The sequence below is a fragment of the Fundulus heteroclitus genome, chromosome 20 (genome assembly GCF_011125445.2).
Source record: "Fundulus heteroclitus isolate FHET01 chromosome 20, MU-UCD_Fhet_4.1, whole genome shotgun sequence".
Lineage (NCBI taxonomy): Eukaryota > Metazoa > Chordata > Actinopteri > Cyprinodontiformes > Fundulidae > Fundulus > Fundulus heteroclitus.
In genome coordinates, this window is record NC_046380.1 from 4556909 (window position 1) to 4571092 (window position 14184).

The 14184-nt window shown below is 39.6% G+C and overlaps 1 protein-coding gene across 1 annotated transcript in view; it reads left to right on the forward strand.

Annotated features, from left to right (window-relative positions):
• Nucleotides 1-2871: 2871 nt before the first annotated feature.
• Nucleotides 2872-14184, forward strand: part of il17rd (interleukin 17 receptor D) — a 49184-nt gene continuing 37871 nt past the window's right edge. The window contains exon 1 of the mRNA XM_012879929.3: nucleotides 2872-3039. Coding sequence (XP_012735383.2) covers nucleotides 2935-3039 — 105 coding nt within the window. The 5' untranslated portion in view covers nucleotides 2872-2934. The remainder of the gene's footprint in view (nucleotides 3040-14184) is intronic.

A 14184-nucleotide genomic window follows, 5' to 3' on the forward strand; every position in this document is an offset into this window, starting at 1 on the left:
GTCCCAGATGTATGTGAGTGGAGCTAGGCGGAGCGAAACATGCATCTGGCTGTTGTCAGGTTAGGGGCTGACACCATATTGACAAAAGTATTTGTTCACCTGCCCTGACTCGAATATGAACTTCAGTGACATCCCATTCCTAATCCATAGGGTTCAATGTGACGTATTGGTCCACCCTTTGCCGCTAGAACATTTTCAATTCATCTGGGATTCATCTGTCTACAAGGTGCTGCAAAGAAACTTTGACCATTCTTCCAGAATCACATGTATGAGGTCACACACAGATGTTGGACATGAAGACTTGGCTCTCAGTCACTGTTCTAATTCTGGCCAGGGGAGCCATAAAGGAGTGAAAAGTTAGGACATTCTGACTGACAGGGGCCCCAAAATAGAAAATGTACATAAGAGGATTTGGAATGACTTTTATTATTTTGTCAGGGGGTCCATAATTCCTGATGGAACCCCTGATTTCCCCCAAAGGCTTTCTGTCGGTTGAGGTCAGGACTCTCTATTGTTGGGGCGATCAGTTCCAGGTGAATTTACTGCAACTCGTTAGAATCTAAGCTCTAACGAGGCCTCACCTGCAGGTCTATAAAGGTGGGAACTCCTCACTACTCCAGACATTTTGAACTGAGAAAGCTTCCTGGATGGGAAGTGAAATGTAATCAGCTTCAGAATAAAAGTCCAATTGTTTTCTTTTTTTACTTTTTTTTTGATTGATCATTACCTGGATGACTGAGAAACTTCTCTAGTTTGTGGACTGATTTTAAGAGAGAAAACACATAAACAGAAAAGGCGTTAAAGGAGTGGAGACAGAGCAAACAGGGGTTCTACATTTGCTGCTCTATGATACAGAGCTGAGCTGTTTTCTTGGGATTTCCTTCACCTTGCTTTCTGATTGGCTAAACGTCACATTCAGCTGGCTGTAAACGTGACGGAACCGACTGGATCTGCTGCTCCAGGCCAATGCGAGCTCCGAGCAAAGAGAGGCAGTTTCTGTCAGGAGACAGAAATGGACAAAGGCCAGGCATAAATATATAGGGCGGAAGAAATATATGGGGTAGACATGTAGAAAGGAAGAATAAACAGACAATCTATTAAAACATAGACAGTAATAAATACATTTAAAATCTAAGTAATTAATAAATATTGTTGACAATTATAATAAAAATATAAATACATGACTTTTTAAAAAGCTAATTATGAGAGATATTTACATTTATGTCTCATTGTATAATTTAATCACTGCTTACATTTATTTATTTGCTGTATTTTTATGCATTTATTTTATGCTTATGTACTTATTGAGCATGTATTTTTTTCTGTCTGTATTTCTATATTTATTTTTGAATATGTCAGAGTCCTCCATACTTCTACAGTAGTTATTACGTGCTTAACAGTGAGGCAGTTTGTAATTCAGTTATTGCACCACTAGATGGCGCCACAGTTCAACACTTTTGTTGTAGATGTTGTCATTTTAAAATCTATATAAATGCAAGTGTGAATAAACAAGAGGAGTGGACAGATTAGAATAAAGTTTTGGTGGTGGATTGTGTTTCACATGCGGTCCTTGAGGGCTACGTTGATGACCCCTGCTGTAGGAGAAGGCATAAAAATGTAAAGACAATTTTAAACCATGAATTATTTTAATTTAACATGTCTTCTAAATGTTTTATTGTAATTTTGCAGGTTTGATCTGACCAGTTCAGCAGTAGAGGGGGCTGTTAATCAGCGTCGGCTGTTCTGGTGGTAATTAAATTGACAACAGTGGCATTAAAGGGGCATCACGGCAAAAGCAGGAATGGTTGTGCAGATGGAGGCCACCGACATTTTCCCCCCTCTTCATTTATTTATTTTTTTGACTACTTTTCTGTAATTTTGCATTTGACCAGTGACAGGCTGTTGCTCTAGGAGAGCTGGACAGGGTCATCTGAGGTCCCGAACCCATCAGAAGGACTAGTATCCAACATGCAATGAGGAACAGGACCAGTACTGCAGGAAACCCTACAGTGAACCCCAGCGGGCTGCTGGTGAGGATATCTCTGACCAAACCTGACGTCCTGTAGTCGACCCTGTGCTCACTGTCTGACACTCATGAGCCTAGTGGTGGCCAGAGGTTAGAGACCTGGACACTTTTTGTCTTGGAGAAGACAAGGAATATATATATATATATATATATATATATATATATATATATATATATATATATATATATATATATGAAATATTAGTATTTGAGGACCCTGCAACTTTGCAAGTTCTCCCACTTGCAAAGTCAAATACTTATTTGCAGCAGTGACGCACAAATACATCATTAGAAACAATCATACATTGTGATTTCTGAATTTTTCTCACAGAGGACAAATGCAGACCCCTCCATGCTTCTAAGTTGGAGAACTTGCGAACTTGCAAAGTTGCATGATGTTCAAATACTTATATACTTGTTTTCCTCAATGAATATATATATATATATATATATATATATATATATATATATATATATATATATATATATATATATATATATATATATATATATATATATATATATACATACATAGCAAGTTTATTGCCAAGTAGGTTTGCACTTACAAGGATTTTTGACTTGGTGTTGATGGTGCAGATATACAGGATCTTTATTTATACACAGTAAATGTACAAGTAAAGTTCCATAATCCTATTTTTATATTAATCTCTTTTTCTTTGCTACTGATAGTTTATTTTACTGTAAATCACTTTGCGTTTAAATGGTGTTAGAGAAATAAACTTCCTTGCAGCTATCCGGCTGTGTCGTTGTGTATCTATTATATGCTAAAACGTCCTGCCATACCACGCTGGCTCGGCCCCCAGCAGCAGAGCCGTGTCCGTGTCTCTCCACGTAAAAAACCTGCGTGGGGAGTCAGGAGCTCAGAGTTGTTCAGACCTGAGAGAGGAATGGCGGCCCCCCGGAGGCTCTCCTTCTCCCTCTGCGGGGTTTTCCTACTTTTCTGCGTCTCTTCGGGCAACAGGCGAGCGAACCAGGAGCGGTACGGCAACAAGGTGAGAAAACGCGCAACGTCCACGGCGTTTCTCCGCAGCTGGAGTTCCGCAAACAAAGTTAGGAGATGGTTAAGAGTCTGTTTCTGATCTGATGCAGAGGGGATTCTGTTTGTGTGGCCCTCAGGCAGGAACACACCGCAGCTCCGCTTAGTTTTACTGTTTTTTAGTCTTCCTACCTGCGCAGGTTTTAAAGAATCACCTTTATTTGCCAGGTAGCTGAAGACAGGCGAACGATTCGGCTCTGGGTTGCACAATGCTCTCGATGTGCGTACTTATACAGTAATGCAATATGTTTGCATGTAATTCAGTATAATTAACAGCTGCTTTTAACCACCAGAAAGATTTGTTATTCCTAAAATAAAAAAAATAAAAAACTAAACCACCTGATTTCAGTACAGAAAGCATTTTTATGCAGGATTCATTCCTCATGGTTGCATAATATTGCTACTACTACTAATAAACAAAGTATAAACAGGCACGACTGGCTAGCTCTGTTGATGAAAGGAGATTTCTTTTATAATAGTAAATTAAAGCACAGACATTAAAATATTTTTTTCTAGAGTTTGAAGATTTTTTTTAGCAGATATTTCCTGTTTCTTGTTGGATCTTTTTAACAGAAAACGTAACTTTTTTTGAAGGACAGTTCTAGTTGATCTCCAAGCAAGCAGATCCCAAACATTTACAAGAATAAAAAGAAACAATAATACAATAAGTTTGCATGTAATTCAGTATATTTTCTATCATTAACAGCAGCTTTTAGCCATATTTAACCACCAAAAGATTTATTTCTAAAATAAATAAAAAAACTAAATCACCTGATTCCATTACAGAAAGCATTTTTAAGCAGGATTCATTCCTCATATTATATACTACTACTACTAATAATAATAATAAACAAAGTATAAACAGGCACGACTTGTTAACTCTATTGAAGAAAGAGGATTCATCTTCCAATAGTAAATTACAGCACATACATTAAAATAGATTTTTCTAAAGTTGCTTGAAGATTTTTAGCGGATATTTCCTGTTTCTTCTTGGATCTTTTTATCAGAAAGCGTAACTTTTTTTAGGGACAATTCTAGTTGATCTCAAACAATTACAAGACTAAAAAGACACAAATAAAACTAAAAATACTAATAGGTAGTTGTTGATGGGTAAAACAAAAAATTCCCACACAGAAACAGGATCAACAACAAATTTGAATGTTTTTATCCTCTTGTGAGTATTGCTTTTTTTAAATTTGCTGTAGAATGTGTAGTATACAGACGTGTCATTGTGATTTTTATTTTATTTACTTTAATTATTTTTGAGCATCCTGAACCCTGACTTTCTACCTTTGCTTTTGTTGCTACCTTTTCTTTTTCTATCGTCCACACATCTGTTCCCCTAAAATCAATGATTTAAAGTAATTTTCTATAGTCAGCTTATAGTCTGCAGGGATAAAACATAGTTTTAGGACTCCGGTATACAGTATATATCAGTGTGTGAGTTGTTTTATTTAAACTGAAGTGGATTTTTTAATGAAGTGGCTGCGCTCGGAGCTCAAAAGTAGAGCCGCTGCTTCTCCGCATCAAAGGGAGTCAGGTGAGATGGTCTGGTCATCTGATCAGGATGCCCTCCAGGCGCCTCCTTTTTGGGGGGTTTCCAGGCGAGTCCCTCTGGGAGGAGACCCGGGGAAGACCCAGAACAATGAGACCCGACCCACAGGGCTTTCAGTACACGCACAGATGAAATCAGAGCACAACGTTGGTGCAAAGGACGAAGTGAGCCGGATCCATTTGGTGGAAACCTCTGGAATAAATTAGCTTCCAGGGTTTGTTGGTTGGTTTGTAGAGGTTGATCTTAGTGATGTAAGCGTCACAAGTCTTGTTGTTCCTCCTGACCTTAGAGGTGAATCCACAGCATCAACATCTCCAACCCAAGTCACCAGTGTCTCACTGAATCAGGCGTTTTTTTTCCACGATTCTTATGGGACGTTTGTCAGATTTCTAGTTTTTACACTGCAAAAAGGAAACTAGAAGTAAGTAAAAATGTCTTGAAATTTGTGTATTTTTCCTCGATTTGAGGAGCTAAATAAGACTGTTTGCCAATGGAATTAGTATTTTTACCCCTAAAATAATATAATTAGACATACTGCATTTGAAATAGGTTGATGGAGATGAATTTTTCCTATTTTAAGTGCAAAAATCTCATTCCATTGGCAACTAGTCTTATTTACCTGCTCTAATCAAGGAAAAATACACTCATTTCAAGAAAATTTCACTTACTTTTAGCTCCCTTTTTGCAGTATAAGCACCAGAAGACTTACACACTGCAAAAAGGGAGCTAAAAGTAAGTGAAACTTTCTTGAAATCATTGTAATTTTCCTTGATCTGAGCAGGTAGATAAGACTATTTGCCAATGGAATAAGATTTTTGCACTTAAAATAGGAACAATTCATCTCCATCGTCTTATTTCAAGTGCAGGATAACTAATTATGTTATTTTAGAGATGAATTGTTCCTATTTAAGTGCAGAAATCTTCTTCCATTGGCAAATAGTCTTATCTACCTGCTCAAATCAAGGAACAATACACTGATTTCAAGAAATTTTTACTTATTTTTAGTTCCCTTTTTGCAGTGCATGAAGCCCTGACGTGTTGTCTTGTATCTGGGAGAGCTGTTGAATTTTGCTGCACTCCGTGCTGCGGATGCCACAAACTACACAATCCAGGAAATCCCAGTGTGAATTGTGCACGTGTTTTTGTGCATGTGCACAGGGCAACTCATGAATAATCAAAGCTGCTGCATTGACAGGCAGAAGCTGCTGTGTATTTTGGTTGTTTGGTTTTTTTTCAGTGTTTCTGATGGGCCCGGGTGCAATGCCAGTGCACCGGTTTCAGTTTTCTCCTGTTGAGAGACGATTCCTACCTGCCTTTGATGCTTTGTGTGTGTGTGTGTGTGTGTGTGTGTGTGTGTGTGTGTGTGTGTGTGTGTGTGTGCGTTATCCCGGTTTCCTCTCCGGGGCTTTGAAGTGTTTTCTGCAGGAAGCTTCACACTGTTTACTCTGCTGAAAACATTCCTTCCTGCAACCCCACCCCCCTCCAAGCACACACACACACACATTCACACACACCCACCTCCGCTGCTTCCTGTCCTTTCAGATCAAAGTATGCAGGATGGGGGTCTGAGGGCCGGCTCTGCTACAGGTGTGAGCTTATTACAGCCTCTCTGTGGTAATTTCATGTCTGAAAGGAGTCATCCTTTGGTCTGTGCCTGTTTTTCACAAGCGATTAAATTATAGGCGCTTCAGGACCCGACGACTCCTTTCTTAACTTTTCGAAGAAACCAACGTGTTTTGGTGCTTTTATTGGCTTCAACTTTAAAAAAAGGAAATTAAATGTATTTTTTATTTATTGGAGCAGATTTTTTACAACACAAAAACTTAGACTTGGACAACTTTATTGTCATTCTGCATGCAAAGAGTGCGCACAGAACGAAATTTCGTTTGCATACAGCTTGGAAAATCACGGTAAATTGCAGTAAATTAGAGTAAATTTCAGTGTCCATAGTCCCTTTTGTGGCTTCAGCAGTTTCGGCACGACGTGGATTAAAGTTTTCCCAGGTTTCTGCAATACGCAGACACAGTTTTCTGTTATTTAGAAAATATTTAATCAGTATCGCCTTAATTAATATAACAGAAAATTTTTTTTTAATGCCTTCCTTTTAAAGTTAGATGCAAGTTTCTTAAGGTTCTATGTTCAGTGTTTTATATTTATTTGTTGAATAAAATAATAAATTTATACATATTATGGGCCCTGGAAAGAAAATGGAAATTGGCCAGAATCTGAATCGTCCTATGAGAAGACAAAGAAATCAGCATCAGCCGTTAAAATCAGGTCAATGAACTAGTGAATTATTTGAGCTTATTTCGTCTTGTTTTCTGGCTGTTCCTACCTGCACTGTGAGTGCAGCAAAATGGAAAACCCCAGCAGTCTGTGAACCTTCAGGGACCTCCCTCGGCTGCAGTAAACCTCCAACAGAGCCTGGGAGGGAAACCGTCGACCCGCAGTGGGTTGTCAGGAACATTTGGTCTGAATTGTGGATGAACATCTGTCCCTGAAGTCACCAAATCACTTTTACGTTTTTACGTTTGTCACCCGTAACCCCGTATTCTCTGAGGCTAAGGAAACCTCTGACTCTTGAGTCGAGCGTCCTACAAAGTCGTTTCTACGGATTAAAGAACACCCCATAAATCTGATGTTTTATACACAGTTCCTGTGTTGTGGACACAAAGGAGAGAAGAAAGTGGTAAAACCATGAAAATTGAGGCGTGGGGAACAAAAGCACAACATGCTTTGAGGGTAAGAAACGCCATCCTCCACATTTTCGCAGGACGTTTAAAAGGGCTGGTAAAAGCTGAGTTCAAGTGATTTCTGGAGAAGGGTGTGTCTGCGGATGACAGGATGTGATGTCACCTGTTTCACAAGTTTCCTGATTGTTGCTTTTCTTTGACGTCTGATTCAGTTCAATTCAATTTTATTTATATAGCGCCAATTCATTAACATGTCATCTCAAGGCACTTTCCAAAGTCAGACTCCATCAGATCCTCCAGGTTGGTGAGAAAGTTTCCTCTCTAAGGAAACCCAGCAGGTTGCATCAAGTCTCTCCAAGCAGCATTCACTCCTCCTGAAAGAGCGTAGAGCCACAGTGGACAGTCGTCTGCATTGTTGATGGCTTTGCAGCAATCCCTCATACTGAGCATGCATGAAGCGACAGTGGAGAGGAAAACCAGAACCAGGCTCAGTGTGAACGCTCATCTGCCTCCACCCACTGGGGCTTAGAGAAGACAGAGCAGAGACACAGAAAGCACAGAAACTCACATTGACCCAGGAGTACTTTCTATGTTAGAGAAGACAGAGCAGAGACACAGAAAGCACAGAAGCTCACATTGACCCAGGAGTACTTTCTATGTTAGATGGTAATAGAGGATGATCTGCCTCCTCTGATGATGTCACAGCTAACAGAACACCAGACCAGGTGTACCTTCTATGAAGAGAAAAATGACAGAGAACAAAAAGTTAAAACCTGAAATGACAAGCAATGCAGATTGGAGAGCAGTAGGAGAACTCAGCAGAGTGAGAGAAATAGACCCTGATGTCCTCTAGCAGCCTAAGCCTATAGCAGCATAACTATAGAGATAGCTCAGGGTAACATGAGCCACTCTGACTAGAAGCTTTGTCACAAAGGAAAGTGTTAAGTCTAGTCTTAAAAGTAGACGGGGTGTCTGCCTCATGGACCAAAACTGGGAGTTGGTTCCACAGGAGAGGAGACTGATAGCTAAAGGATCTGCCTCCCATTCTACTTTTAGAGACTCTAGGAACCACCAGCAGACCTGCAGTCTGAGAGCGAAGTGCTATGTTAGGAACATACGGGGTAATCAGAGCTCTGATATATGATGGAGCTTGATTATTAAGGGCTTTATACGTTAGAACAAGAATTTTAAATTCTATTCTTGATTTAACAGGAAGCCAATGAAGGGAAGCTAAAATTGGAGAAATATGATCCCTCTTGTTGATTTTCATCAGAACTCTTGCTGCAGCATTTTAGATCAGCTGAATACTTTGAATTGCATTTTGTGGACTTCCTGATAGTAAAGAATTACAATAGTCCAGCCTTGAAGTAACAAATGCATGGACTAGTTTTTCAGCATCACTCCTGGACAGAATATTTCTAATTTTGGCGATATTCCGGAGGTGAAAAAAGGCATATAGTCTATTTTAGTTTTATTGATTTTCTGACTGAGGGAACATTGTCCAGCTTATAGATAATATAATACAATCTTTGGTGTAATGAACAGACATACCAAACCACTGGTAATTTATTTCCCCCCCTTTGTTCATTAAATAAAAAGAAGCCCAGTTTCATCTTATTTTGTGAAGCACAATGAAAATTACATTAAATTTTTAATCAAGCTGATATATAGACATATTTCCTGTTTTTAATTAATATTACATCACACCTGCTGTCAAAATAACAAAATAAGTGTTCGCTAAATTAATTTGACCTAAACCTTCAATCATGGTATAGTTGTAAACATCTAGTTTAGAGTCTGAATGTCTAGAAAATTTTATTTATTCAAGGCAGATTTTTGCACATTCTTAGGTTTAGGTCTAATACATATTGAAGTCGTACAATTTTTCGTTTTATTTAAAATGAATGCAATATTTCTTTTTCACATAAGTGAGTAAATGAGCTTTATTTATATGGGAGCTCTTGCAGGATAAAGCCTACAAAGTGCTTCACAATAAAAACAGCACAAAATAACAAGATAAAAGGAGATAAAACAGCCTACATGTAACTTTGTAGCTGGTTTAAAACGAGTTAAAAGCCAATCTGAACAACTCTGCTGTTTTTCCACTGAGTCTTTATGGACAGCAGCAGCAATTAGTTTTTTTTTCTCTCCCCCTGCTGGCTTCTTGAACTCGGCGGATCACCACATGAACCGGTTCTCCACCTGCTGCTGGTTCTGGTTGAAGTGGTTGGTTTCCCGTAGAGCAGAACACAATGAATCCCGTTCCCAGCTGGAGTCCAAGACAAAGGAGCCGAGCCCGTCCACAGAACAAGAGCCTCAGTGGAGAGGCGGCTGAATGACTTGGAGGACTTGGTAAAGCTCCGACACAGCAGACAGAGTTAGCCTGGTTAGAAGCGGAATAGAAATGAAATAAAATACACATTTTTAAAAGATCTCTGCTGATATTATATTTCTGGGCTTCCGCTGAAACTGAAATTTTATTTATTTATTTATTCGAACATGATACAAATATAAAAATAAAATAGTGCACAGTAACAATAAGTGCATAAGAAAGAAGAGAAAATACAGATTTTTGTTTCAGTTAACTTATCATGCTCAAAATGGGGTAGGAAGAAGTGAGAACTTATAAACTCCTACCCCTAAACACTTGAGACTTTAGAGTCCTACTGTCATTAAAAAAAAAAAAAAAAAAAAATCAAAATCTCAATTAAAGGCAATTAACTGATTGATTTCCTTCTTGAGACCACAAGTAGTCTACGCTGAGCCGTCATACAAGACGCTGTCTTATAAATCATATTCACACATTGTCCTCGTTAAAGGGTTTAGCGATAATCTCCAGTTCATTCTGGAGGATCAGAACCGATTTTAGTAGTCCGTCCACCCTTGTGGGAACTTAATTTCAATCGCGTGTATCTTGTCCCTTTCATCACGATGCAGAACGTCAAATCTGAAGGTTGAAACATTTATTCAATTTGATTACATTTTATTTATATAGCGGCAATTCATGATACATGTCGTCCCAAGGCACTTTCCAAAGTCAAATTATGGACCTGTAAATCGAGCGCTTTGCTTCTTGGGTCTTCAATTGGATGGATGGATAGAAATTCAATTTCAATTTCTATCCATCCATCCATTCTGTCCTTTCTTTCCTAACTTTGGACCAAAACGCTGAGAATCTTCCAAAAGCCTGGCCCCTGACCTGAAGAGTAGTTCACCTCTTTCCCGTTGAGGAGCTTGCTCTCATCTTTGCTGTTTTATTAGCTGCTAACCACTCCGGTCCAAATTGAAGGTCACAGTTTCCTCTTTACTATTGTACCTAACGTACAAGAGGCAGAGCTGACGGAGTCCAACCTGCGTTGGGAACAAGCCTGACTTTGTGTTTGGGTATAGCTCTTCCTTTTGGTGTGAAAGGTCCAGAGACTCTCTTAAAAAAACAACCCTGGTACCCCATACTTCCACAGCAACCCTATCCAAATACATAGAGCCAGATCCAAAAGCAGATCATACGCCCCTTTTCCACCAAGAGTCCTGGGATTTAAATACCTCGGGTTGTTTTTACCCTGAAAAAAAAAAGAATCCTGGGTAATTTGTGTACTTTCTGCTTTCATTGGTATTAAAGAATGTATTTAAGTCAGCATAGTGACGTACGCAGAAGTTGCAAAGAAACCTGCACTACACCTCCAGTCCACTGGGTGGCGGTAGTACAAAACCAAAGACCAAAGAAGCAACGTGTGACCGAGAAATCCTGCCATTTGTTTCCGCTCTGGTGGCAACTGGCTAAGGGATAGTTACCAAAACATCTGTGATAAATGTTAACACGTTAAAAATCGCAATTTTTTTATGCAAAAGATTTAATTTCTGCTTATTGGTAAAGTCTTATTATTAGTCCAGGACTTTCTTGCACTCCTGACATAGTGGGATTATGCTGAAGCTTTTTTTTATGAAGAAATGTTCAGGTTGCGCTTAAAGAGACACACATTTTTAACTCAATGGTTTAACCGGTGGAGTTTGTCCCAGAGCTATTCAGAGGGACAGGATGATGGATCTTTCTTTTTAAACAAATCTGCTGAAGCGATCACGTCCGTCTCCGTGGGGGAAAATCAGGAAATCGTCTCGCTTCATCCACATCCGACTCTCTGGATTTCTCATCCCTCTCTTTCTCCGGCTCCGCCCGCCGTCGTTTAGAATCGGGGTTTCTACTGTTACCGCGTCTCATCGTCTTCCAGGGCGTCGGCGTGTTTTTGGCATCAGGGGGGGACTCTGAGGTCGTCACGGCCGGGCGGGCGGCCGATGTGAAACACGTGTGTCTTTCTGCCGTTGTGGCGACGGAAACCAGCAGAAAGTAAAACATTTTTGTTCCAGTTCCCAAAGGATTTCTCAGGAAAATCCCTGTTTTTTTTTTTCTTCTCTAACCTCAGGTAACATGCCAAACCTTCCTCTGCTGAGAGTCCTCTTAGACTATTTCTTTGTCATTTATCTTTGTTAAAAGCCTGTAATCTGAAATCTCTGGTTGCTCAGGTGTTACCTGTGGGTCACATGACTCCAACTCCCCCCCCACCCCCACCAGTTTCTGGCCCTTGTAGAGGAGCCAGGATTTTTTTCTTGACTTCTGTCTTTGTTAGTAAAAGCGAGTGAAAGCCTTTTTAAATAACAAACCTTCACAGCGGGATCAGAGTGGCTCCTCCGGAGTGAGGAAGAGGAGGAGGAGTTATGAGGAAGGAGATTTGGGATTGGGGGGGGGGGGGGGGGGTCATTGAGGAGCAGTCATGCAGGAGGAGGAAGCTGCAGGTTTTGTTCCTGCGGTGGGAAATCTCTGGTTGGCTGCTCCTGAACACACGCTCACACACAGGGTCTGCATTGTTGCTCCTCGCTTTGGTGCGCAGATTATTCCTGCAGGGTTCTGCTGCAGGCCTGAGATCCACTGCTGGGGAAGAGTTAAAGTCTGACTTAAGCAGAAGCTTCTGCTGATGTGGTACTCGGGGGTTCAGTTCAGTGCATTAAATATGTTTATATATGTTTACGTCAGTTAACCTTTCTGGAGAAATGGTAACTTTTTTGGGTCTGACGCAAGTCAGGTGTGTCACTTTTTTTTACGTTTTGGCAGTAAACCTGCTCTGGTTGTGATTGGTTAATGCTCTGTCACCTGACGCAAAACATTCAGTGCATCTCTTTTTTTGGCAGATGTACCGAGATAAATAAGTAATAAGTCAATAAAGGTGTTGCCTTTCAATGTTACCAACCATGTATCGTTATTACACCTTTTTGCATCGGCTGCTGAAATTCAGAATCATGTAACAACAAATGGTGTGGGGCACAAAATTTCAAAAGACTGATCAGAAAGTCATCAGAATATTAAAGGCAAACAAAAGCAATGATAGGAAAGTCTGCAGCTTAAATATGAGCTCATAAAAGAAAGATATCTATTAGAATGTTTCCTATGAGGACAAAAGAAAATTCAGGTCAAGTATTGTCTTGAATGCAGTAGCTTGGAAACATAGGAAACCAGCACACTACAGAGATATTTAAAAGCTCTTGGTGATGAGATTCATTGTAACAGGCGTAAATTCTTCTCTACGCCAAACCAGCATTGTATTCCCATTTCTCCAAACAACCATCAACCAATCAATTGATTAATCAATCCTTCATAAAATCACCTGAGAGAACTCTCTCCTTCGCTTCCTGTCATCCATGTCTGGTGTGATCTACACAATGTCACCCAACAGCTCAGTCTCTACCTGTAACTCTTTAAATAGACAGACTGACTGGTTACAAGCCTGCAGATGCCTGTAAGACTAATTAGAGGACACACCCCAGTTTAAAAAAGTTCAAATTATTTTGAATCTTTTCTAGCGGTGCCATCATTTTTGTCCATGCCTGTTCATTAGTTTATGTTTTTAAATGATTCTGTTGAACCACAATTCAAAAGCAATGTCTGATTTTAATTGGTTAAAGGTGTATATATATCTATCTATCGCTCTTTGTATGTATATATCTATATCTATCTATATATATCTATCTATCGATCGATCGATCTGAGTTATATCTATCTATCGATCGATCGTATAGATATATACTTGCTTTTATTCTGTTTTATTTTGCTGTATTTTAATCATGTAAAGTACTTTGCATTGTCTTTATACTGAATTGTGCTATACAAATAAATTTGCCTCGCCTTGCCTTGCCTATAGCCACGTAAAATGCTTATTAAAAAAAGACCAAAACCGATCTAAAGTTTTCCATCTTTAGAAGCAGGTTGCGGATTGGGCCTGTCACTAATGTTTACTTTAGTAAGAGACGAATAAGTGAATATTTTTCTCCATTAATCAGTGATTGTTTTGATCCATCTGCATCTGGAAGGGCACACTTCCTGTTTTAGGTACCAGAACATGTTTTTCAAAAAGAATGAAAAGTTCTATAAGTCAGAAACAGTGATTTGGAAAAATATAAATTTCGCCCTGGTTAGATCAAACTTTTATTTTATTTTAATAAAAACAAATAAATGCAGTTCAGGTTAAGGGGTATTAATGCACCAGGATCCTAGTCGTTGAGGGGACTGCTATCTTGCCAACACTAGCCAGTTGCGGTCAGCACAGCTGTAACAGAAGATTCCCCAACTACTCTTAAAACAATTGTTTTTGCAGTAGTAATGAAGGGCAGACTAGACACAATCTGTCAGCCCTCCATTCGTAGGCTAACACTGGCACAATGCAACGATTCCTTCAGAACCACTGCAGCATTCTGCTTAAATCAGCAGGAGCTGTGAAGACGACACAGAACGGTGAGATGAGGCTGAAAAATGCCTCTCAGCTTCATCATTGCTCTGCTGGATCTGCAACATTAACTAGAGACATCT